The sequence below is a fragment of the Balaenoptera physalus genome (genome assembly GCF_965194825.1).
Source record: "Balaenoptera physalus genome assembly, chromosome: 18".
In the NCBI taxonomy this organism is placed as follows: Eukaryota; Metazoa; Chordata; class Mammalia; order Artiodactyla; family Balaenopteridae; genus Balaenoptera; species Balaenoptera physalus.
In genome coordinates this window covers 59,869,284-59,891,675 of record NC_138899.1, presented here as the reverse complement: position 1 = coordinate 59,891,675, position 22,392 = coordinate 59,869,284, and the positions used below count along the sequence as shown (strand labels likewise).

At 36.4% G+C, this 22,392-nt stretch overlaps 1 protein-coding gene across 1 annotated transcript in view; it reads right to left on the bottom strand.

Moving 5' to 3' along the window:
• Positions 1-300: 300 nt before the first annotated feature.
• The window catches only part of GPALPP1 (GPALPP motifs containing 1), a 29,575-nt gene continuing 7,483 nt past the window's right edge, over positions 301-22,392 (bottom strand). Inside the window, exons 2-9 of the mRNA XM_082435403.1 lie at positions 22,057-22,189; positions 20,990-21,091; positions 18,285-18,390; positions 10,929-11,063; positions 10,324-10,488; positions 7,310-7,408; positions 2,124-2,342; positions 301-1,500 (exon numbers count right to left, since the gene is read on the bottom strand). Coding sequence (XP_082291529.1) covers positions 2,124-2,342; positions 7,310-7,408; positions 10,324-10,488; positions 10,929-11,063; positions 18,285-18,390; positions 20,990-21,091; positions 22,057-22,189 — 959 coding nt within the window. The 3' untranslated portion in view covers positions 301-1,500. The remainder of the gene's footprint in view (positions 1,501-2,123; positions 2,343-7,309; positions 7,409-10,323; positions 10,489-10,928; positions 11,064-18,284; positions 18,391-20,989; positions 21,092-22,056; positions 22,190-22,392) is intronic.

Genomic DNA, 22,392 nt, shown 5'->3' with positions numbered 1-22,392 from the left:
GTAGGTTACTGTTATGGAAGATCATTGTACTTCTATGATCAGGAGAAAAATGTGTCACATAATTTGAACAGTTCACTCAATTTTCATGAAGCCTAGATGAGCTAGGACTCAGCATCTTTTTTCATTAAAACCGTGTGCTTCATCAAAACTAGAGCACAGAACCAGCAGAGCAATCGGGATTAATCTGTAAGGAAACATAACTTCCAGAATCTGAATTTAAGCTTTAACTATTCAGAGTTTTGTTTAATATCTTAAGGGGCAGTGCTTAAAGCATCACAAACTTACAATACTCCATCGGTGTTTTTTTTTTTTTTAACATCTTTATTGGAGTATAATTGCTTTACAATGGTGTGTTAGTTTCTGCTGTATCGCAAAGTGAATCAGCTATACATATACATATATCCCCATATCTCCTCCCTCTTGCGTCTCCCTCCCTCCCTCCCTATCCCACCCCTCTAGGTGGTCACAAAGCACCAAGCTGATCTCCCTGTGCTATATGCAGTTGCTTCCCACTAGCTATCTATTTTACATTTGGTAGTGTATATATGTCAATGCTACTCTCTCACTTCGTCCCAGCTTACATCAGGGTGGTTTTGATTACAGTTTCCATTTCCATTTTTGTATTCAGGGATTATGAGTTCGATTTTTTTTAAAAGTTACTTATGATTGATATAAAAAATCTGTCCCCAATAAATTAGCTAAAGCATGTTAAATATAAATGAATCAAGTCAGATCATCCCAAAGCAGGTTAAAGACTTAGAAAGCTTTGGTGGAGATCACAGAGACCAGGTCTCAGACTTCACACTGGTAACAGTTAATGGTGTTCTCTTGTCCCTCAGATTGCCTTCCCTAGAAATACTTACTGAAGTTGGAAAAATCAAAATAGTTTTTCCTTAGCACATGAAATAATGCAGAGGTCCCTCTTTCTGCCTTAGAAACAAACAAACCAAAAAATCCAAACCACAAATAAAAAGCCCTGATTGCCACAACAAGCAAATTGATAACAAAATGGACAAAACCTCCATACCCTCTATTTTCAAGTAAATGTTGTGCATTCACTGGCTGCAGTTTAGAGGGAAACCCAAACAATTTCAAATTCATGGATTCACTGTGAGGACCCGACACACTCACTCAGGGCAAGTTCATAATACCTGATGAGGGGGTCTGAGCTGTGGGAGAGACTCAGTGGATGGTCCTGACCAGATCTTAACAGGGCACTTGTGAGACAGCACAAAAATCAGGGAGTGGCGGGGAGGGGGGGAATCCTCAAAAAAATCATTTGAAGAAAAGCCCACATTTCCTCAGAAGCCAAAGACACATAAAATTCTACTCTACGTAAGACACACTGATTTCATGTTTCCACGTGACTTTAAAGGACGCGTGGTTTGTAAGACTAAAGTAATCCTCTAACCTTAAGAAACTCAAAATAAAGGAAGAAAGATGGACAGACAGAAAAAAAGAGTATTCTTCAACTCTTCTTCATTGCACAGGGAAATCCCCCTGAAGTAAGAATAAGAAAATTCAGTAAGTTGGAAAATATTTCTCACTTTAACCGTATTTTCCCTGAAAGTCACATTTTAATATTGATGTAGGTTTCATACAATTAAAAATCACAAAGATTTTAAGAAGCAACCTTAGCTTTTATGTAATCACCATTACGAACCCTTGTCAGTTCGGGCTATGTATGAGTGATGTAATGGTTTTGAACCTTAACTTACAGAGAACATTTCAAAAGCAATGAACATCTTTTGTGATCTTGTTTAACATAAAAAGACTGCTAGCAAACCTCATTCTTTAATAAAGCATGCATATTTACCCAAGCTTCAAACCACACTTCCCTTTGCCATGTCTCACAAATGAAAAGCTTTTATTTTAGCATTTTGAATAGTAATGCCCTGTTAGGTTATTATGAGGACAAGTCTACTTTCCCAGTATACAACATTTTTTATCCCACAAGGCTGAATTTTCAAACCTCACAGTTTACTTAGAAAATAAAGATCTGCAGGTTTATAATCTACTTTATTATAAAAGGAAATAAATTTTTACACACAGTTATATATAAGAGTATTTAGAAAAGTTCAAATGTATCAGTACGAAAATATACCTCACTGAAATATACTTACTTATAAAAACATATTGCCTTTGCCATGTGAAAACCTGGTGTTTAGTTCCCTAGATTTCTTTATCAGGGCTTTTTTCTGAGCTTCATCAAACCGATGAACTTTGAGATCCATATCACGGTTAAATGGTATTCTTTCTTGGGGCTTATTTTTATCTTCAGCAGCCTTATTCTTTAGTTTTTTCTGATGAATGTCCATAAGAGATTCTGACCTTTTTGATTCCTGGGGAGAGCAAGACAGTAGAAAGAAAAATCTTATATAGATCATTGACAGAATATAATCATGAAACAAAAGAATGAAGTAGTAATGGTAAACATTAAGGAGGGCTATTTACAAACCCAATAGGTTTTTCCAAATCTAAGACAGCATCTCTGAAGAAAATGTGTTATCAGAGGCAAATTCAATTAGACCAAAATGAAGGTATCTACCAACTATATGCCACACAATAAAAAAAGAGCAAGACGGAGAGTAAACTAATGTTTAAATAACCATCATGAAAATCATTGTGTGATTAGTCAACATTAGAGTCTGAACCAAGAACACAGGTGAGAAAGAAGAGCAATTACTTTCTCACTTGGGAGCCCGGTTAAAGCTTCATGGATGGGCTGGTCCGTGAACTCTGAAAGGGTGGAACTGAAGAGACGGGCACTGCCAGGCTGAAGCTAAAGCAAGTGCAAAGCAGAAAAACCACGGCACAGAGATGACAAAATCCAAGGCTGGTGCAGGAAAAGCTGGCATAGTCTGTGTGCCAAGAGAATTTTTGTCCTTTCAGCTTTATCTCCTTCATTTTCTTTCTTTTTAGCTGGGGTAGGTGCTCACATTTTCTTTTTCTTTTCCTTTTTCTTAAATTGAAGTATAGCTATTTACAATCTATTGGTTTCACATTTTCAAGTATATCTAGTAGGATGAGGTCTGAGCAAAGTCAACTGGTTGCATAAATTAGAGATTCTTTACAGACCTTTCGGTATTGGTTAAACTAAAAGACAGAACAGCCCTGGATTGGAGAAGCAGGGAGTGGGATGCAGGAGTAGATGCAGGTAGTACAGACCAGCAGCCATCAAACTGCGATATATGTATCCTTGGGGGCCACATGGAGTGGATTCCACAGGGTATGGAGGCATGGAGAATTTCAACGTTACCTACCCATGATTCTCAACTTCTTAGCCTCACTTAAAGCTGACTTGCCTGGTAATGCATCTCGTGAGGATGTCTCCCCTTTCATTACAGCCCTTCCCCATTTAACAAAGGAGAGGCCTTTCAGAATCTTATTACAGAATATTGTCTTGGACAGCAAGTCTCCAGAGCATCAAATAAAAACCTGAAATACTGTATGAATGAAACTTCTTCTAATCAAGGAACTGTAAACACAGGAGGCTTTGTGTCCTTTTGTGTCTCAAACATATTTCTCTGAAGAGCGTAATGTCCTTTCGGAATGGGTAGTTTGGCTCTTGTTGGGATGTTCTGAATGCAGATATACTGCAGAATGGGGCAATGAAAGAAAAGACAATTTTTGCTTAACAATCACATCTCTTCCAGGCCCTGCCTCCTGTCAGAGAATATATTTGAGAGCAAAGACATGAGGAGAGCTCAGTAAGAGCAAAATAACTGGTAAGAAACGATGAAGGTGGCAGCATCTTATTTTATCAGAAGACAAACTCATGGTACCTACCCACCTATGTTACAATTCAGAAGTGTCATAGGAATGATCATAATCACATCTATTTGAACAGAGAAATGAAGTCAGACTTTCTCATAGAAAGTCAGTCTCAATCATCTGTCTGATTTGACAATGAGATCTGACTTTATCAGTTAAGTTATGTGGTTGCTATTTCCTATAAATTGAGCTCTATCTGGACGCTGTATTAGTAAATATTTATTTGAATTAGCACTATTTCCATGTTCTCAATCCCTCTCATTTCATAAATTGGTCATTTCATAAATCTTGGTAAAGTCTTTAGGAAACAAATTGATTTGCAAGTTAAGTGCTTTCGAATTCTTTATTTTTAATGAAAACTGGAGGTGAAAAAAAATCAAATGTTGCTAAGAAAAAATAACCTATCAATACACATGGCATGGAGAAACAGTTAAGAACTAAAGTTCTGCATTTGGAAAAATCTGGTTAGCAATGACGGTGCTGACATTTTCAACACTGGTGACCTTAGGCAAGTTATTTAAGCCTCAATTTCTCAGCTGTAAGATAATAAATCATAATAGTAATAATGTCTAAATATTTGGATGAGGTAGGAGTTAAGTAATCTAATGAATACAAAGGATTTAGTAGTGTGGCGGGGTTCATAAGAATCAGTCAAGGGACTTCCCTGGTGGCGCAGTGGTTAAGAATCCGCCTGCCAATGCAGGGGACATGGGTTCGAGCCCTGGTCCGGGAAGATCCCACATGCCGCGGAGCAACTAAGCATGTGAGCCACAACTATTGAGCCTGCGCTCCAGAGCCTACGAGCCACAACAACTGAGCCCATGTGCCTAGAGCCCACGCTCCGCAACAAGAGAAGCCACTGCAATGAGAAGCCTGCGCACCGCTTTGAAGAGTAGCCCCCGCTCGCTGCAACTAGAGAAAGCCTGTGTGCAGCAACAAAGACCCAACGCAGCCAAAAAAAAAAAAAAATCAGTCAATAAATGTTAAGTATTCAATTTACTGAGCACATACTATATTGTAATCCTCACAACATCTCTATAAATTAAATGTTATTATTCCCATTATACAGATTTGGAAAGTGAGAATGAGAAAATAAGCCCTGGTCAGGGGGGCTGGAGAGTCAGGGCACTATAGCCCTTCCTCACTCTCTTTACCCTGTCCCTCAGTATCCAGTAGGGTGGCAATGCTGCCAGCTTGTGCCCTTTGGAAAACAGATGGAAAACGGTCCTCAGCTGAGAAGTTACTAAATGTCTAGCCGTTCTGAATGCAAAAAAAAAAAAAGACCAATGTGAAAAAAAATCAAAGTTGAGAGAGAGTTGACAGTTGAGAGATCATTAATAATAATTTTTTGTTAATAGATCATTATAAGGTTTAAGTAAGTAACTAGAAATCACACCAAAAGCCAATTCATGTAGAGATCAATTTGCTAAATGACTGGTTTGCTGATTTACCAAATTTAATCATTTAACAAAAGTGTGTAGGTTTTATATTAATTTACAAAAAGCCAGGGCAATTTATTTTGAATGGGCTAGTTTTTCAGCAGTTTTTGAAAATTCATGCTAAGATTCTAGTTGTTTGGTTTTTATTTTGCCTTCATGGTAATATTTTAAAGAGTGTTCAATTTATAAGTACTAAGAGTTATAAGATGGTTTAGTCTTAAGACTATATTAATATTTTGAAAACTATATCTCATAGGTAACCAAAATTTCAGCATAAGATTAGAACACTAATTTTTTGGATGTGTTTTAAAATAAATTGCAGACACTGTTACATGTATCCCTAGTATTTCAGCATGATTTCACTAACTAGAGTTCAATATTTGTTTACAATTTTTTCTTTTAAAGTAAATTTACATACAATGAAATGTGCAAATCTTAATACTACATTCACTGAGTTTTACAATTCAAACTCCTAGCAATTTCTGGAACATATTTCCATCACCTCAGAAAGCTCTGTATGCCCCTTCCTAGTCCACCTCCACAATCCCACTCCAACAACAACTATTCTGATTTTTTTCCCATCATAGATTCATTTTGCTTATTGTAGAGCTTCGTATAAATGGAATCATACAGTAGTACTTGGATAGGCAGTCTTGCGTAAGACTCCTTTCGCTCAGCATAATGACTTTGAGATTAATCCACGTTGTTGCATTTATTTGTAATTTGTTCCTTTTTATTGCCGAGTAGTATTTTATCATGAACACAGTTTGGCTTTTTCTTTCTCTTACTGATGGACAGCTGGGTTGCTTGAAGTATTTAGCTGTTATGAATAAAGCTTCTATGAACATTCCTGTATAAGTCTTTTTGAAGCTATTATGAGTGAACACGTTCGAGTCTGTGAAAACATGTTTTCATCTGTCTTACATAAACACCCAGGGGTGGAGTTGCAGGGTCATAGGGTAGGTGTTCGTTTGGTTTTATAGGAAATGCCTGTTTGGAAAAAGGCCCAGCTCGTTAATTTTCAGCTATTCTTCCTTTCTAACATAACTCATTACAGCTATAAATTTTGCCTCTAAGTACCACTTTATATTACATCTCACACATTTTGATATGTTGTACTGAATATTTTTTTAATCATTCAGGTTTAGGTATTTCCTAACTTCCATTATCATGTCTTCTTTGATGTAAAGTTTAAATTTTGAATTTTCTAATTTCCAGTTGTGTAGGGCTTTTAAGTTATTCTGAAGTTTAACTTAAATTCTTTGTGGTGCCTGAATGATAGTGATTCTTTCAATTTTGTTGAGACTTGGCTTTGAGTTGGTCAGTTTTCAAAGATGTTCCATTTGGGTTGGGTTTCTGGTCAGTTTCCAACTATGTTTCATGTATGCTTCACTGTTTGTGGTACTGGTCTACATATGCCCAATAAATCATGCTAACTATATTTTTAATGCTTATGGAAATTTTCATGAACTAATACGCTAGGAACAGAAGGTAATTTTCCTGAATACCTTTCAGGGACCAAAGGGTTCAATGGCTTACATTTATTCTTTGAGCTGGAACACTAGTGTTTTTTTTTGTTTTTGTTTTTGTTTTTGTTTTATGAGTAAGAGACTATTACAAAATAATAATATGCCCAATGAATACTGACTGTTTAGTTTATAAATTTAAATTGAACCATATTTTAAATTTTTATATTTATATAGATTTATATTTTTCTCCCATATTTAAATCATTACATCAAACATTCCAAATCAGCTTACAATTTAAAATGTATGAATTGGGCTCTCTAGGAGTTAGTAGGGTTCTTTCTTTATAATCATGTGCTACCCATCTCTAGGAATTGTATTTCTGATATATGACTTAAGTAAAAAGTGAACTGAAAATGTTATGAGATGCATTAAAAAAGCCTACACTAAAGGACTACACACACACACACACATATACACATACAAGAGTATTTTTCAGAACAGATGTATAGAAAAAGACTGAGATGAAAAGGAAGACTAAGAAAGAGAAACAAGAAAAAGAGAAAAAATGAGAAGAGCATTAAAAGATGGGAAAAAATGAAAGGCCATATATTTTACCCCCTGACTTACATTGTATGCGGATACCTGCTCGGCCAATCTCTTTTCCATTCCTGTCAATATATGTTCTTCATCCTTCTTACTGAATGACTTTCTTGCTTCTGGTGTCTCCTGAGGAACGAACACAGAAAACACATTACTAAACCATATAATTAAGAGAAAATAAAAAAGAAATACTATTATTTTAACTCAGATTGAGTAATAGGAGACTAAACGAAGCCAGGCCCATTGAATCTCTTCCCATTAGAGATGTTAATATACTTGATAAGGTATCTGTTAGTGTTCTACTCTAACATTTGCCTGAAAACAAGAAAAAACCCCAAAAAGCCTCCAACCAATCAACTAACTGGATTTTATCAAACTCAGAGATGAGACTGACAAACAATAATGAAATGTAGAAGAGAAAATAAGGCTTAAAAAGAGATCTTATATTATCTGTTTTCAAAGCTAGGAAAAACACTCTTGAGGGAAAAAAAATAAAAAGAAATAAATGGGGTACAGAAAAAATAAAAATAAAACTATCTTTATTCACAGAGGACACGACTGGCAATGTAGAAAATGCCAAAGAATCTATTAAAAAACTCTTGGCATTAGTAAGCATAAGTGTAGCAAAGCTGCAGGATGTTAGGTCAACATACAAAATATACCAGCAATGAACAACTGGAATTTGAAATTTAAAAAGAAATACCATTTACCATAGCACACACACACACACACACACACACACACACACACACACACACACACACACAAATGAAATACAAATGAAATGAAGGAAAAGAAAAGTATTCTGGAGAATATAGTCCCAACCAGGAAAGAAGAAGGCCCATATAAAATCAGCTGAAAACCACTTTCCTCAAAGCATGTTTTTATACTGTTGCTGTTTGCTTAAGAAAGCCAAGGAGGTCCCCACACCATTTTTATCTTAATGATGGACTAAAACAACATTGTACTTAATAAAGTATGTTAAAAAACATAGGAGTAGCTCATTTCTTATTTTTCCATAAAAATTTCCCCAGAAAGATTCTTTTACTTGTAAATATTAAGAGAAAAAATGATGTTCTGATAAGACGGAGGTGAAAACCTGACCAGTTAAGAGTTAGTAAATCTAGTCAAGACTGGGAGATGAGAACATAACAGGTCTTATTCAATTAATTTATGCATAACACTGCCATTTCTTTCTAAAAAGCAATCTTACTTCATTTGGGCATGCTGGTTAAGTGAATGTGTGAACATTAGTGGTATGAGAGATGAATGCTGGGGAATCAAATATAAAAAAGTAAGATGAAGTGGTGGAGAAAATCTACAAAAAGGTAATTTGGAGAGAGATAAAAAAGGAAACTTGACTAAGATCTGTTACAAAACTCAAAAATTAGCCATGACCTTTATACAGGACAGCTCTGTGACACTATATAATTTGTACCACAAATATAAGTCTGTGGTATTATATGCTGTAATACAGTGTCACATAAAATTTAAGGGGTATTAGTCATCCCTTTGGGAGTCTGTTGTAAACACAGAACAAAACACTTTCAGCCCTGAAAAGAATGACCAGATCTAAAGAACTCAGTAACAGGGCCTAAAATCACTTGAGTTCAAATTATACTGGCTAGTTTCTGTTTGTTCCGTTTTTCTGTGGTATTCTTCTTTGAGGAAGACTCCCTGCATATCTGGCTGTAGGCTAGACATCTACTCACATACAATGAGGAACACAAGGACTGAAAAAAGCACAAATAAAAAGTCCATGTAAGCAAGGGGATTAAATGTCTTTTTGGAGACAATCTTAAAGGCTAAATTATAAAAAACGTCAGTATGTTATTTTTATAAAAGACCAGTTAAGAAAGAGCAGACAGGCGTTCCAACACTAGTCATTCACGGTGTGTGGCTCGCTTCTATACTGTATCTTCTGTTGTCTCTTCTGCCCTCAGGTGTGTTGGTTTACCTCACCTTTCTGTTACAACTCTCAGATTTCCTTGAATACTCCGGGCAAAGGAGAACTTATGATTTTGCCACATATTCTGCTAAAATGTGGAGATTGCCACATATCATCCACATTTTAAGAATGACACTATTTCACAACCAATTCTCCACTAAAATGAAAGCGCCGTAAGGAGCTTTTTCTATTACCTGTTACCAAACAGAATACCTGGCAGAGGAGATATTCAATTTACAGTTATAGAATGAAGATGGAAATCCTCATAATTCTAGGTACTGATGAACAAGATAAACAGAGTTAGGGGTGTGAATTTAAGTCAGAACTGATAAAGCTATAATCATAAGGTGCCAATCAGTCAAGCATTTAAGATTGGAATGGGACATCTCAAGGAAACTGAAACTTTGGGATGGAGTGAATTTAAGGAGTTAGTGCTGAGGATACTGGTTGGACCCCTAACTTACAATGGAATATTTCACAATAAACGGAGAGATCCAAGAAAAGAAAATCTAACAGTAATATTTTATGCATACTTTTGTGGGTATTTTTTAAATAAATTATTCAATGTATTAATGAAAGGGCTTTTTGCCTATCTTGACAGTAATATGAAGTTTAGTGCACTTGAGCTACTGTTATTTTGAGAGATAGTCCCTATGTATCACTTAACTTGCTAGGTTAATCTGTGCCTTGGCTTGTTCAAGACATTTTAAAAGAAATTTTCATGGAGATAGTATGATGTATAAAGACCAGGGGATTTGGAGTCAGAAAGGTCTAGAAGGGAATTACTGTTCATGACTTACCAGCATTTAATTCCAGAAAAGGTGACCTCATAGAGGATAGTGTCTCCCTTCATAAAATGAGGTCAGTAAACCTATGTCTCCAGGTTCTCTTGAGATTTAGATAAGACAATTTATTGGTAAATAGTAAGTAAATACACAAGAAGCAACTGGCGTCACTTCCTTTTAACTCTCCTTCAGGGGAAATCTTTTCCCTTTGGAATCATAATTTAAAAAACAGTACTCAAATAATTTTGCCTCCTATTTTTTCAAAATAGAGTCAACATGGACAAAAATACAGGAACAAACCCTCTTACCTTAGCTTTCCTTTCCCTGTCAGCTGGCATATCTGTCCAGACTGATCGATCTCCAGGTTTGTCAGCAGCTCTTCTCTTGAAAGTTCTGGGCCCAAGACCAAAGTCTTTCAGCTCCGGAGGAAGCTCAGTCATCCAAGACTCTCTTGTAATTGGTTTAGATGAATCCTTAAGAGAAATGAAAAGTAAAAAAAAAAAAAGTAGCCTTGGAAAATGTGTATATGTGTGCGTGTGTGCACATGTATGTGTGTATGTGTGCAGAATACTGTATGAGTGACTATGCTTCCCAACTGAGGCTTGAAAGTTAATTAACAGACTTTAAGAGAAAGGATTTAATAGACTATTTTTTTTTGGTCATATATGTTATGAATACTTTTATCTAATTTATTGTTCCTTTGACTTAATGTTAGCTTTTGCCATACAGAAATTTTTAAGTAGGCAAAATTTCTACTCTTTTCCTTTTATAGCTTCTGAATTACCTAGAGCCTAAATTTTTATACACTTACATATGTACATATACATTTTTTAATGTCCGTTTTTAAAATTGAGATTTTTAATATATTTGGTCAATTTCTCAGAGAAAAGTGTACTATGTATTGAAAACTTACATCATCTCCTTTAGTCAGTTTTTCTTTCATTCTCTGGGCCCTTTTTTCAAACTCTGTCGTTACACTAGAGTTAACTGGTCCTTTGGCAGGCATCGGCCCAATAACGTCCTCCTCTTCACTGCTACCTGTTTCCTTCTGAAATAAGAAGATGATCCTAAATTACTTAAAATTTAACTGTGACTGATAACCTAGAAACGGAACAAAAAGCAAACACTGTGTTGCTGGCTAATCACTGAGCACCTTTCCTGTGCCTTCCTCAAGCGCACCATACAAAAATGACAAACCCAGGGGCTGTGGACTGTCCCACCTCTTCCCTATGTCCACGGCAGAGCTCATTAACTCATCTCAGTCCTCTTCCTGATGGACAAAGATGTGGCCTCACAATTTCTCTGTAATATTCCAGAGAATTATTAATGATTCGTCAGAGATGACACAAGTTGAAACCATTTTCTTTACTGGTACAGAAAGAGCTCTTTGGAATAAGATGCACACAAATAAGACATTCTTGGAAGCTGTATCACCCTTCATGATTTCGTACGGTCCACTGAAACAGAAATGCTGTGCAAAGCCTTACAAAATACTGGTCTGAACGAGTTAATTTGGTTCCCAAAGTATTTCTCTCATTACCCCAAAGACACAATATTATTGCAATAATTGAATTCAAGTAGTTCTTAGTAAATCATTTTTTTAAGTTAATTAATTTTTTTAAAGAACAGTGACTATATTTTAATTTTTTTTTGGTTGCGTTGGGTCTTCAATGCTGTGTGTGGGCTTTCTCTAGTTGTAGCTAGTGGGGGCTACTCTTCGTTGCGGTGTGCAGGCTTCTCATTGAGGTGGCTTCTCCTGTTGCGGAGCATGGGCTCTAGGCGTGTGGGCTTCAGTAGTTGCAGCACATGGGCTCAGTAGTTGCGGTGCACATGGGTTCTAGAATGCAGGCGCAGTAGTTGTGGCGTACGGGCTTAGTTGCTCTGTGACATGTGGGATCTTCCTGGACCAGGGCTCGAACCCATGTCCCCTGCATTGGCAGGCGGATTCTTAACCACTGAGCCACCAGGGAAGTCCCATTAGTAAATCATTTTATTAAAGGGTTTTCATGTAAGACTGTGTTAGATGCTATATGCACTTGCGTTTAAAACAGTCCTTGTCAGACACAACAGACCCCAAAGAGCCAAAGCAGTCCTGAGGGAAAAAAACGGAGCTGGAGGAATCAGACTCCCTGACTTCAGACTATACTGCAAAGCTACAGTAATCAAGACAATATGGTACTGGCACAAAAACAGAAATATAGATCAATGGAACAGGAGAGAAAGCCCAGAGATAAACCCACGCACCTATCGTCAACTAATCTATGACAAAGGAGGCAAGGATATACAATGGAGAAAAGACAGTCTCTTCAATGAGTGGTGCTGGGAAAACTGGACAGCTACATGTAAAAGAATGAAATTAGAACACTCCCTAACACCATACACAAAAATAAACTCAAAATGGATTAGAGACCTAAATGTAAGACTGGACACTATAAAACTCATAGAGGAAAACATAGGAAGAACACTCTTTGACATAAATCACAGCAAGATCTTTTTTGATCCACCTTCTAGAGTAATGGAAATAAAAACAAAAATAAACAAATGGGACCTAATGAAACTTCAAAGCTTTTGCACAGCAAAGGAAACTACAAACAAGACAAAAAGACAACCCTCAGAATGGGAGAAAATATTTGCAAATGAATCAACAAAGGATTAATCTCCAAAATATATAAACAGCTCATGCAGCTGATATTAAAAAAACAAACAACTCAATCCAAAAATGGGGAGAAGACCTAAATAGAAGAAGACCTAAATAGCCCTTTCTTTCTCCAAAGAAGACATACAGATGGCCAAGAAGCACATGAAAAGCTGTGCAACATCACTAATTATTAGAGAAATGCAAATCAAAACTACAATGAGGGATCACCTCACACCAGTCAGAATGGCCATCATCAGAAAATCTGCAAACAACAAATGCTGGAGAGGGTGTGGAGAAAAGGGAACCTTCTTGCACTGCTGGTGGGAATGTAAATTGATACAGCCACTATGGAGAATAGTATGGAGGTTCCTTAAAAAACTAAAAATAGAACTACCATATGACCCAGCAATCCCACTACTGGGCATATACCCAGAGAAAACCATAATTCAAAAAGACACATGCACCCCAATGTTCATTGCAGCACTATTTACAATAGCCAGGTCATGGAAGCAACCTAAGTGCCCATCGACAGAAGAATGGATAAAGAAGATATGGTACATATATACAATGGAATGTTACTCAGCCATAAAAAGGAACGAAATTGGGTCATTTGTAGAGACGTGGATGGATCTAAAGACTGTCATACAGAGTGAAGTAAGTCAGAAAGAGAAAAACAAATATTGTATATTGACACATATATGTGGAACCTAGAAAAATGGTACAGATGAACCGGTTTGCAGGGCAGAAATATAGACACAGATGCAGAGAACAAACGTATGGACACCAAGGGGGGAAAGTGGCATGGGGGTGGTGGCGGTGGGATGAACTGGGAGATTGGGATTGACATATATACACTAATATGTATTAACTAAATAACTAATAAGAACCTGCTGTATAAAAAAGTAAATAAAACAGTCCTTGTCCTCAATGAGGAGAGAAAGATAAACAACAAGATGAACAACAATAAGATGTTTGTCCTCCAGCTGTGACAGGAAGCTTCCTCCTCTTATTTTTTCAAACTACCAGGATTAGGCAAGTTAATTTGTGTTCTTTACATTTTCCCTGCTAACCACTTAATGGTTAACTTTCTGTGGTTTCTTCTCTGAACCCTTCTAACAATTGCTCTTAGTACAAATAACTAGATAATCCCATATTGTCTTGCGGCTTATTCTAAGCCACACACACACACACACACATACACTCTCCCTCTCTCAATAACTATGGACTTTGCTTCATTTGAAGACTGGGAAATGGCATTATTATTCCTGTTTTCTTTTTGAGGAAACCTACTTTGAAAGGTTAAACAACTTGTCTGAGGTTATAAAACTAGAATCTAAGACTCCAATATTCTAAGATCAGGGCCAGTATTTTTTCTACTTATACTACAGCAGCCCCTCTATTTTCTTTATTTCAACTGCTAATGATCTAACTTTAAATGTTTATAGCTTACTTCTACAACAGTAAGCTCTTTGATAGCAAAGACATTGTCTTAAACATATTTATAGCCCCCTACAAATATAATACGTGGTGACATAAAACGAGCAGATATAGAAGACATAATAAACTTTTAATACTGTAAGAGACATGATATCAATATAGTGTTGAAGTTTAGGATGATGGGATAAGCTAATGATAGTTACACTCCCATCCAACAAGAGATGGTTTTACAAAGGTAGATGCCTGAAAGTTTTAGAAATAAAAATCACTTAGGATATTGGGAGACAGAAACTAAATGCGTGGATGGAGGAACAAACAAAATCAGGCCCAATACACTAAAATAAAAAGAGAACCCAGAATCACAAACCTAAATCCAATCTAGGTATTAAATCATTTTGGTGTCCTGGATGAGTTATTTAAATTTTTTTAAAAAGGTGAGTTATAATATTTTATCCAGAAATATAATAGAAATTACATACCCTACTGGTTTATAGTTTGGACTGCAGAGTTAGACCTAGTTTCAAGGCCTCAATTTGCCACTGTATCAGCCCTGTGACCTCAAGCATAATATTATTATTTTTTTAACATCTTTATTGGAGTATAATTGCTTTACAATGGTGTGTTAGTTTCTGCTTTATAACAAAGTGAATCAGCTATACATATACACATATCCCCATATCTCCGCCCTCTTGCGTCTCCCTCCCACCCTCCCTATCCCACCCCTCTAGGTGGTCACAAAGCACCGAGCTGATCTCCCTGTGCTATGCGGCTGCTTCCCACCATCTGTTTTACATTTGGTAGTGTATATATGTCCATGCCACTCTCTCACTTCGTCCCAGCTTACCCTTCCCCGTCCCTGTGTCCTCAAGTCCATTCTCTACATCTGTGTCTTTATTCCTGTCCTGCCCCTAGGTTCTTCAGAACCTTTTTTTTTTTTTTAAGATTCCATATATATGTGTTAGCATACGGTATTTGTTTTTCTCTTTCTGACTTACTTCACTCTGTATGACAGACTCTAGGTCCATCCACCTCACTACAAATAACTCAATTTCGTTTCTTTTTATGGCTGAGTAATATTCCATCGTATATATGTGCCACATCTTCTTTATCCATTCATCTGTCGATGGACACTTAGGTTGCTTCCATGTCCTGGCTATTGTAAATAGAGCTGCAATGAACACTGTGGTACATGACTCTTTCTGAATTATGGTTTTCTCAGGGTATATGCCCAGTAGTGGGATTGCTGGGTCATATGGTAGTTCTATTTTTAGTTTTTTAAGGAACCTCCATACTATTCTCCATAGTGGCTGTATCAATTTACATTCCCACCAGCAGTGCAAGAAGGTTCCCTTTTCTCCACACCCTCTCCAGCATTTATTGTTTGTAGACTTTTTGATGATGGCCATTCTGACTGGTGTGAGGTGATCCCTCACTGTAGTTTTGATTTGCATTTCTCTAATGATTAGTGATGTTGAACATTCTTTCATGTGTTTGTTGCCAATCTGTATATCTTCTTTGGAGAAATGTCTATTTAGGTCTTCTGCCCATTTTTGGATTGGGTTGTTTGTTTTTTTGATACTGAGCTGCATGAGCTGCTTGTAAATTTTGGAGATTAACCTTTGTCAGTTGCTTCATTTGCAAATATTTTCTCCCATTCTGAGGGTTGTCTTTTCATCTTGTTTATGGTTTCCTTTGCTGTGCAAAAGCTTTGAAGTTTCATTAGGTCCCATTTGTTTATTTTTGTCTTCATTTCCATTTTTCTAAGAGGTGGGTCAAAAAGGATCTTGCTGTGATTTATATCATAGAGTGTTCTGCGTATATTTTCCTCTAAGAATTTTATACTGTCTGGCCTTACATTTAGGTCTTTAACCCATTTTGAGTTCGTTTTTGTGTATGGTGTTAGGGAGTGTTCTAATTTCATTCTTTTACATGTAGCTGTCCAGTTTTCCCAACAGCACTTACTGAAGAGGGTGTCTTTTCTCCACTGTATATCCTTGCCTCCTTTATCAGAAATAAGGTGACCATATGTGTGTGGGTTTATCTCTGGGCTTTCTCTCCTGTTCCATTCATCTATAGTTCTGTTTTTGTGCCAGTACCATATTGTCTTGATTACTGTAGCTTTGTAGTATAGTCTGAAGTCTGGGAGCCTGATTCCTCCAGCTCCATTTTTCTTTCTCAAGATTGTCAAGCATATTATTTAATCTTTCTAGGCCGTGGTTTGTCTTTCAGAGAGGGATTGTAACAGCTCCAACCAATAACTACTCTATTGCTAAGAGAACCCTGTGTTTTGTTCATTTTCTTTGGAACCACGTGCTTCTCAGGAAACTGGGACCTTCTCTAATTCCTGGGCAAAAATGCTGATAATTCTAAGCCAATCACTTTGGTTTCATTCCTCTTGGCCAACTGATTGGCTTGAGCATGGCATATGATTCAATTTTGGCCAAAGAAATGTGAGGAGAGGTCTACAGGAAACCTGGAAAGGTTTTCCTCTCTCTAAAAAGGGGGCACAGGATAGGGACCCTATGTCTGGACACTGCCATCTGCATGTTAATCTCAGCACTTGGTCAGCCTAAGAGGAATTAACATACTGTAAATGATAGAGAAGACAGAAAAAACTGGGTCCTGGATGATCTCATTAGTCTGTTGAATTTGCCAACCCTGGAATGACCCTTCCTCTAGACCTCTTCTTAGGTATGAAACACATTTTTCTTATTTGGGGAATACAGATTACAGACCATCCAGGAAATTATATAAACAACCAATTTGTTAACTAACAAGGTTAAGACTACATTTCATTGTGAGTTGGATTTTTTGTTATTAGCAGCTAAAAGCACTCTAGCTGGTGGTAAGCAAGCCAACGTAAGTATCTAGGGGAAAACCATTTTGGAGAGACTTGGATAGCAAGTATCAAGGCTCAGGAGTAGGAGCCTGTCTGGCATATTTAAGGAGCAAGGAGCGCAGTATGGTCAGATCAAAATTAGAGAGAAAATCAGGGAGCTAATGGAGGCCAGATTACAGAGGGCCCTGTAAGGACTTTGGCTTTTATGCAGACAGAGGAGGAGCAAATTGATGGTTTTGAGCGTGAATGACATGATCTGACTTTGTTTTATCTGGGCCACTCTAGCTGCTGTGTTGAAAAGAGGTAGCGGAGGAACAAAGGCTAAGTCATGAAGACCAATGAAACAGGTGAAATATGATGTTGACTGGGATCAGGGTAGCAGCAGAAGTGGCTGGATTCTGGACGTTTTTGAAGGTGGGAACAACAGAATTTGTTGTCAGACTGATTTCTCTGACTAAGGGCCTGACACACTGTAGGTGTTTTATAAACATCTGCTGAAAGAATGAGTAAATGACTCTGGAGTTCATAAGCTTAACCACTGCATTATGCATTATATATTTCCTTTAGTAACAAGCTCAGTGGAATTGCTGAATTCTCAGTGGAGATGCACAGGAGTATATGAATTCATATACAGGAAGGCACTGCTGATTAGCAGACTGAACAGGTGATATAAAATCCTAAGAACTGGGTTTGAGCTTTGACTTTTGATAAGTAGAAATTGTGTGATTTGGAGTTAAGTTACCCAATTTCTCTGGCTTTTAGCATCTCTAAGATACAGATCATGATTATTTCATAAGGCTTTGGAGAAACTGAAACTGCATATGTGGGGAAAATGCATTACAAATTATAAAGTATTTTGCAAATCTCAGCTATTGTTAAGGACTGGCCCTCTGTAAGAACATAGGCTTCCTCCTTGACTTCAAAATTACTTGTTCTTTCTTTTCAAAACATCATGTATCCACTAGTGCCCTTGTTATACAATGGTATGAGAGCTGGGTAGGAGAAAGTTAATTTCAATATTTTATAATAATTATTTCACTATTAAAAATTTTCTTAGCTTGTTCTCTTCTGGATCAAATCACAGTGATTCTTTAAACTTTTCATCATGTTCTAGTTTCTAGTACTTTAAAGCTTCCCTTCAATGACGAGAAGCATGAATAGGTAACACCCTGTCACATGTAATTTGCCTTGTTATTTTTCTAACAGAATCTCAGGTCTGTGACAGCTTTTGATTTCATCTACCTAGCTACAATCCTAAATTAGTTTGAATATGATTGAGTCAAATGATTGTAGTTATTCCTATGTAAAGTCTTGAGTTTCTTACATCTTATTCTTTAATAGAAAAAGTTCCAAACCTCAGAGTTGAAATACGATGATACTTGTCTTGGATCATCTCTGCCTTTGTCACTTTTCTGTGCAGATTTAAGAAAACCAGGTGGTAATGCAGGACCTATTATAGGCCTGAAAAATAAAATGTACCTTTATCATTCTCTCTGACTTTAAAAAGTCAGCTTTCAGAACAAAAGCTCACACAAATAATAAAAAGCCAGATAATAACAAATGTTGAAAATGAGAATCTTATTCAACATATTATTTTTACTCTATAACCTAGTATTTTTTCACTGAGTATCATAAAAATAAAAATCTAATTTTTTGTATTTTAACTTTCTATTTGTTAGTCAATGATTAGATGCTAAACCAGTAATTCTCAATCTTTGTGGCAATGGTGTATACCCACTTCCTAAAAGAACTATGTTAAATAAGAATAATAACTTAAAAAAAAAAGTCCTTATTATGGACTAAAGCCTGTGAAGATCTTTTTTATTTTGTGCCTTGGCTTTCAGTTTTGATATTCACCGTCCACTGAAAAATACCTTAGTGGCATTATATTTATAGTCAGAACTACTTAAGTATGAATTGAGTTCTAAGGACATATATAGCAAATGCATACAACAGATGTTAGTAATTTATGGTTATGTGTGCCAAGGCAGTATAAAAACCTAAACACCATCCTAACTAACAATCCAATAATGATGTGGAAGCATATAAGAAGGAAAACAGTTCATTTAAGACCTATATAGAAAGGAAAAGGTAGTACGCTAACTACATTTCAACCAGTGTACTTTTCTGTTTCCTTCAAAAAACCCTGGTTAGTATAAGTCACTCCATTTTCTATCTGAGCAAAATAACACCCAAGCACAACATGAACCAGTAGGTGGCAGAGCTGGAGTTTGAACCCTGGTCTATCTGATGCCAAAGTTCATTTTCTTTCTAGCTGCCCTACTGCCACATTCTGAGGGAACAGACATCCGTTCAAAAGAGAAAACTGCCTAAATTCTGGGCCTTAAAAAGAAAAAGTCCTACTTTATGTATGGAAAAAACAAAAGAGGAACGATACTTTCTACTCTCTTTCATACTGTTAAGTTTCTCCATTCTTTGGTTTTTTCCAGAGATGTCCCTGTGCAAGTGTTACCAACCAAGATGGCACTGATGCCCTAAGTTGAATTTTCCAGATTGCACTATGTTCAATTAGAGTCTTACAGACAGGTTTCCCAGTAGGATAAAAACAGTACTAGAGTCACAAGGTCTGGGGTCTGATCCTGGCCATTTAATTATCTCTTGTCTTGGTTCATAAAACTGCTATGAACCAAAACAATTTTGCAACTGAAAAATGCGGAAGTGTGGCATTGTTAGAAAGATCAAATTAGTTATCATTTATAAAGTATAAGGAAGTGCTGTATGGGTTTTTTTCTGAGTACAGTTTTTAGCAGATCTACAAATGCAATTACAGCTCAATTCTCTGGCCTCAGGGAATTTGTGAGGATAAAACCACTAACACATAAAATCTTAAAATATAGTAAAGGAACATAACCACGGCACATGCTGTGGACGTGTATGAGGTTTTGCCTCCAATATATGCTTCCACCTGTTTATTTCAAACATATATTTTACTATTGTCAAAATAGAAAGAAATTGCTATGTATCTAATAATCTATTTTCTTGAAAGGAGTGTTATATCCCAGCAGTCAGCAAATTTCCCATAAAAACCCAGACAGGAAATTTTAGGCTCTGAGGGCCACATTTGGTCTTTGTTGCATATTCGTCTTTGTATTTTAATGACCCCCTAAAGATCATTCTTAGCTCAGGGCCATACAAAAATAGGCAGTGGACTGCCTATTCCTCTTATTTCTTCTTTCTTTTCTTCAATAATAAGCATCCCTTTACTTGCTGACGCCATTACAGAAACTGACTACATTCGCAACAAAAAGTGTTTTTTGAGTTGAAGTCAGAGGCAGTTACTCCCCAAAAGTTACATGAAAATTAGAAGCTGACAAGTGTGATTATAACCTCTGAATATAAAATGTACAACAGCCTTTTCTACTTGTTCTTGCATATTGGGATACAGTGTTATGAATTATAAACATCATGGTGTACAATTTCATATTCAGCAGTTAAATATTTTATAATTCCGAGAAGACAGGAATCAGTATTTACTATATGTTTATTCTGTGCCAGGCACTATATAAGAATCACACATGTATATATATGCGTATAAATATGAAATCTCAATCACCAGGACAATTCTGTAAGGTACGTGTTGCTATCTTATTCCACAGATGACAAATCTGAGGTTCGGTGAAGTTAACTGTGTAACTTGGCACATAGGAATCTGTCTATTCTTTCAATAAATAATTAAGAAGACGTCTGAATTGGAAGTCAAATACCGGGATTCCAGCCCCAGGTGTACCACTGACTATGTGTGCAACCTTACTTGTTTAAAAAAAAAATGGGGAAGAAGGGTCATGTTTCAGCCAGCCTGCCACAGAACACTCTTGTGAGTATCAAATAAGAGATGTGGAAGTTTTTTATGAATTATAAAAGTGTCATAAATGTGTAAATAATTATTTTCCTTATATGAATTTTAAAATTACAGTTACTTTTACTTCAAATTTATTTCAAATGTTATATAAACACATGAGTTAAAGAACAATTTCAGACAACTCTTTAATGAATTAACGGACACTAGAAAAGATTGGCCAGAAGTAGTATACGTTACCACCTTGGAGGAGACTCATCCTGCTTTTTAAATCCAGGAGGAAGGGCTGGTCCAAAAAAACCTTCATCATCATCATCATCGTCATCCTGATTTCTCCTCTGTTTTCTGAAAACACGGTAGTGTAATTTTATGCATGTGTGTCAAAATTTTCTTCATAGAGAAATTTCCATTTTTAAAAGAACATTAACTTCAACTAGTTGTACAAACACTGAAACAATAAATTAATCTTGCCAAATAAGAAAAAAAAATCTACCACAGATCTTATACTAATCTTTTCTTGAAATTCATTTATGGTCTAAAAATAGAGACTGGTTACTTCTTTACAGCAGTAATATATCAATTTTCTATATTTTCTGTGTTGTTTAAGAGTCCATTCAATGAAGTTTCAAATACTCTACTTGCTAGATATTTTTGAGCAAAAAGTTTATGGCACTGGTTTTTAAATTCACTTAAGTAAAAGCTTTAAGTTGCTACTTCTGTCTCTTACTCATTAAAATGCTTTAAAAAAGACCTTGCTATCCAATAATAAACAAAGATTCGACTTCTTATTTACATCGACCTGTGGTGAGTAAAGCTAGGTCAGAGGGAATCATTCATTTACTTAAATAAAAAGCACATACTGCATACATAATTTTTTTTTTTAAAGCATATTCTTTTTTTTGGGTTGTGCGGCTTGTGGGATCTTAGTTGCCCAACCAGGGATCGAACCTGTGCCCCCTGCATTGGAAGCATGGAGTCCTAAGCACTGGACGACCAGGGAGTTCCCTGCATACATAATTTGAAAAAGAAGATGTATGGTCCATTTAGAATATTTAATCACTTGAATAATACCTTAAGGAAAAATCCTTTATATAAGACTTCTATTGAAATTCTAGATATCTCCAGAGCTATATACTACTAAAATAAATTTCTTTCTGAAAGGTATAGTTCATGAGGAAATGCCAAATGAAGTAATTTCTTCCTGTGCTGTATAAATGCAGGTTATGATATCCCCTTACTAGCTCTCTGTTCTAGCCAGCGTACACCAGATTTGAAGCTTGGTTTACCATTTAATGTAATAAGTGACTCACCTTGCAGTTGGACCAGTGTCATCTTCTTCAGATTCTTGATTTCCTTCTTCAGACAAAGAACTACTGTCCTCGTCGCTGTCTGATGACTTTGAACTACTGCTTTTATAATTAGGGGGCAGAGCTGGTCCTGCAACTAAAGAAGATGTCTTGTGTATGTCATAAGTAGCCACAACTGTTTCAATGAACTCCCTAGTTGACATTTCACACTTTCTTTTCTGAAATTCTCAGCACGGGCTGGCTATCATTTATTATGGATTTTAATCTCATTTGCTCCTGTTGTGTACAGTGGGTTTGTCTTTCCAACTCCAGGAAGGCAGAAATCATGTCTTACACAGT